The 5,059-nt window shown below is 36.8% G+C and overlaps 1 protein-coding gene across 1 annotated transcript; it reads left to right on the top strand.

The window, feature by feature from the left end:
- Positions 1-3,012: 3,012 nt before the first annotated feature.
- Positions 3,013-4,349, top strand: LOC133707086 (BAG family molecular chaperone regulator 3). The gene is made up of 2 exons (XM_062132620.1): positions 3,013-3,494; positions 3,938-4,349. Exons 1-2 carry the CDS (start codon positions 3,242-3,244, stop codon positions 4,162-4,164), a joined length of 480 nt encoding a protein of 159 aa, XP_061988604.1. The 5' UTR covers positions 3,013-3,241; the 3' UTR covers positions 4,165-4,349.
- The last annotated feature ends 710 nt before the right edge of the window (positions 4,350-5,059 follow it).

Genomic DNA, 5,059 nt, shown 5'->3' with positions numbered 1-5,059 from the left:
TTTACTCTTAACTAAAGAAATGTAACATATAGGGCAATGATATGGGGCCTCAATGAGGTCTAAAATTTGTGGCCTCAAATCTTAGGTGTCATGCCATGTAAGTAAATATAATTTTTATATTCAATTCCACATAATATATTTGCCACATCATACTATTGCAACACCAATTTTACCCCTTTACATTTCTTTTTAGATGTTAGGGGGTGAATCAATTACATTAATGAATTTAATTAGGTGACAAAAAAAATATTAGCTATTAATTATGTATTAATTTAAAAGATATGTCTTACATATTCTTTGACCAATATTTTTCTTCATTTAATTATATTCTTTCCTTTAATTTTTCTTTCCAAATGACATTAATATATTGAATTATGTGTCAAGAAATAGACATTAACTTTTCTTTCCAAATATTGATTAATTTCATCCAAAAAAAAATAGCATTAATAAATTGAATTCTGAAAATACTTATGTCTAAATTAAGAGGTAAGAAAAAATTTCACGTTAGCAGCTATTAGTTAAAATCTACAATCTAAATATAAGGGAAAAACAAACAAAAAATAATAAATTCAGATCTAACGTTAAACCCTAGCTACATAAAGAGAAAACAATGAACAAAAGAATATGATTGTATATATGAATATGTATTTTTCACATATATTTTCAAAATTTGCAATAACCCAACAAAGGTTGAATTCATATACATGTGTTATGCAAATATATTAATCGAATGTACGAGTAAATCTATTGACTAAATTACATAAATTTTTTTCTACTATTGATTAAAGAAAAAAAAATTGTTGTTTAAATCTTTTTTTTTATGAAAAGAGGTTAGCCCATTATATATATATATATATATATATATATATATATATATATATATATATATATATATATTCATTCAGCAAGCAGTACAAAAACGAAACATCCCTATGAGGTCGACAGAAAGAATTGTTCCTTAGGGAACCCTAAACACCTATTCTATAACAAGAACAAGCCCCAGGCCACCCCGAGTACACCCACCTTTTAAGGAAAATAACGCACCTTTATTTCAAACAAAGATCAAACATCCTCCGAAACAAATAGTAAAATGAATCCTCAAAGAATGTGATCTTTGTGACCTAAACAAAATTTAAGCAATAATGGAAGTAAAGGATGAAACCTCATCCTGCACCTCCAATTCTAGACCAACCCATGCCCTAGAAAATAGGATCCAGCCCACGATCCTTGATGACAAAACAACTGCTTGGGCCCAAAACCAAACCCTAGCAGCCCAATGCCAGGCCCAACCAACACACCTAGGAGAAAACTTAGATGAGAAGGCAGTCATGCCACCGCCTTCAGCCACCATTGGCGGGAATATGCCGCCGTCATCCACCATTTGCGGGAATACGCCGGAGTCATCCACCATTCGCGGGGATACGCTGCCTGCGCTTCCACCACCACTGGTAGCACCCACCTAAAGGCTGCCATAGAAAACAACACGCCTCCTGAATAGAGATGGATCCAAATTCGACAAAGGAGAGCGAGTTCCACCCCCAACCTCAAAACCAAATTCTATCCCGACATCAATCCCTGCCATCGAAGAGAAATTTGGATCATCACCGATCCCTTCATCCTCCTTAGAATTCGACTGATCCCAGCCCAACCATAGATCGCCATCACCATGCATAAAGGCCCCGACACCGATGCCCACCCTCGCTGTCTTCATCCAACCTGCAGCTCGGTCACAAGCCCCGATCGATTCCATGTCAGTCGCCAGACCACCATTGTTATGAGCACAAACCGCAACCACAACAAGGAGAATAAGGCCGCAACCTACAGAGGATAGGCACCGTCGAGCGAGCCCGGCGACACCAAGATGCAGCCAAGACGAAGGTGAAGAGACCCCCTTCTTGGTTGAGAATGCAAGGCTGCCACCAGCCCAACCTAGTCGCCGCCAAGAACCCTCTCTTGCGAGGGTCAGAGAGAAAGACATTACAGTGAATAATAAGTTTGTTGTTTAAATCTAAGCATGAGTGTAATGAAAAGAAAAAAAAAATGAAAGAAAGCCAAATTTTTTTTTTTTTTTAGAAGAAAGCCAAAATAATTTAGAATCATTAGATTTTGGAATGATAAGATTGTCTTTTTCTCTGAAATTACATGGCATGATTTGACAAATAGGTGATGTGTGTAAATGACATGACATAACACATAAAATTGATGCCACAAATCTTAGGCCTCATTGAGGCCACATATCATTTTCCTAACATATATTCCATAACCAATTAATTAGTTTCGAGAATTTACATGTATCATGTATGGCTCCTTGTTCTGCGAGGTTAGCTAATTTAATTAGGCGGCCCTTAATTGATTATGAAGAACATGCTAATCACATCCTTGATTTACAACTGATAATATTTATTAATCATAAAGCTCAACTATTGACTTACTTTTTCAATATTTATTGAAATGCTTCTAACATAGAACAAGATGAGTTTAGAGAATTAGTTAGCACATAAGGAAATGTAAGGTATCACTCGAAATACTTCAAAGAAATAAAGCAATATTAACATTGGAATAAAGCAAATTAGTGTGTGATTTCTTTGTGCTTGTGATATAGAGTAAGGCGAGCTTAGTGAATATTTTTGTGTAATTGTTAAATACAAAATATTAGATGAAATGTCTCAAAGAAACTATAACGATATTAACGATTCAAAAAAGCGAGTGTGCGTGCCGATTTCTTTATCTCTTCCTATAAAGTAAGATTCGGGAATCTGTCATTACATACTAGCTTTTAGAGAAGAGTACTACTATTATTTCAAACCATGAACTCAATTAAGAATGTAATTAGTTTGGAAATTGAGTACTTAATTTCGCAATTGGTTTTTAGTTCTGTGGTATTGGCCCGCCAATCAAGCAAGCGTGTTCCCAAGCACCTACTCCCATGTGCATTGGGCACCTCCATCATCATAAAATAACCAGAAGAAACCATACTCCATATATTGTCCCCCTCGTGTAATAATCTCATTCGCCACCCACCATTACCAGTCTTACTTTTTGCAACACAGTTTCGGGCGGCTTGTACTTTAGCGGCTAATGGGAATTAATCTATATATTTCTTCATTTCTGCACAGCTCCCACCTTATGTAATTAACCAATTCCAACACTTCCTCTCCTCAAAGAAACTTTCAGAGCTAGCCAGAGAGAGCTCAGAGCAAAAGAGAGAGAGCTAAAGCTAAGCTAAGCTAGGAACTTAAAGATGATGAAGCTGAGGTCAAAGAGGTTCTGCAGAAGCTTCAGCAGCTCTAAGATTAAGGCGGGGACTGATCAGAAGGGTCAGTTTGAAGCTAAGGCCATCAAGGTTGATGGTGAAATCAAGTGGGAGCTTCGACCGGGAGGCATGCTTGTTCAGAGGAGGGAGACTCAAAACGCCGGAGAGGGCATGATCATTGTTAAGGTCTCCACTGTTTCGCAGTGGCATGACATCTCCGTCGAACCCACTTCTACTTTCGGTAAGCTTTTTGCGACTCTTTATTACATTGAAGGGGAACGAACTGTATATGACTTAAAATCTTATATCCCAATCGATCTTAACCCCTTATGCTAGTGGAGCTACTCATTGGAGAACAAGAAAATTGCTACCTTTAAGTCTCTATTACATCCACAACATCATTTTAATTTACACCCCACTAATTGAATTATCAAAAATGTTAAAGAGAACTATATATTTAGCTAGTCCATATCCCCTAAACCAACCAACTTTCCATTAAACTAATAGAATTTTTGGTTAACTAGGCTCTCGGCTCTCTTTTACCATGTTGATTATGTTATTGAACATCCTACTTATTCTAATCATAACTCATTTTCACACATTTCTTGTAATTCAGGTGCACGCCTAACTCAAATAGCTTACTTAGTTTGCTAATTAGTTTCGAATGTATAACTTGTTTTGCAGGCGAATTAAAAATGATACTGTCATTGGTGACGGGTATGGAGGCAAGAGAGCAAAGGCTGTTGTACAAAGGGAAAGAGAGAGAGGATGGTGAATACCTACACATGGTTGGTGTTAGAGACAAAGAGAAGGTGTTGTTGCTCCAAGATCCAGCTATGAAGGAGATGAAGCAGATGCTTCATGGAAATAACATTGCAACTTCTACTTGCAGTCGCACCATTAGTGTCTGATCGATCTAGTATCATCAATAATGACTTGATATTTTAACATATTAATGGAAACCAATTAATCTCCTCCATCAGTTACTAACCAGAAAATCAAAAGTTTGTACGGCTAATAGCTAGCGACTTTGATGTGTGTCATTGTGTTGGTTCTTCTTGCAATGTTTGAACGATTAATGACATAATTTTCTCTATTCTTAGTGTGTTTATAACCAAATATGTTGTCGCACGCATTGCATTGTTGACCGAAAAGACAAAATCTATGTATACTTTTTAATTAATTAATAGATTACACATTCGATAACATTGAATATTATATATAAATTAATCAATGTTATAAAGTATTGACTTACTTTTGTAGAGAGTAAGAAAGAGATGAAGAGGGATGAGGGGAAAATAGAGAAGTGTCTTATTCAGTCTTGGAGGCCACCCTTATATAGAGGTAGGGTTTACATGATAAGTGTTTAAACTATTGAGATATTACATGTAGGTCCCTAACTAATAACGTGGACAGCCACATAAGAAATAATATTTACAACACTCCCCCTTGGATGTCCACCAATTGATGATGGCATTGGACGCGCTTATTGTTGCCTCGTTAAAAACCTTGCCAGGTAACAAAAACCCAATGGGACAAAAATAACCCTGGTCAAAGGACAAAAAGAGCACAACGCGCATATGTCCTAGGTAGCATGTTTTTTGATGCTCCCCCTGATTGAAATCTCCCCCTGATCCTTGCATGCGTCGCTTGACAGCTTCGAGAGTCGCCTCAATCCAATCCCTTCCACTAACTTCTGGAAAGTACACTTAGGTAGAGATTTGGTGAATAAATCAGCCAAGTTTTCATCGGATCGAATTTGCTTAACTGCAATTTCTTGATTCTTTTGAAGCTCATGAGTGTGGA

This window comes from Rosa rugosa, chromosome 1 (genome assembly GCF_958449725.1).
Source record: "Rosa rugosa chromosome 1, drRosRugo1.1, whole genome shotgun sequence".
NCBI lineage: Eukaryota > Viridiplantae > Streptophyta > Magnoliopsida > Rosales > Rosaceae > Rosa > Rosa rugosa.
The sequence above is the reverse complement of the archived record's forward strand: the minus strand, read 5'-3'. Positions and strand labels throughout refer to the sequence as shown.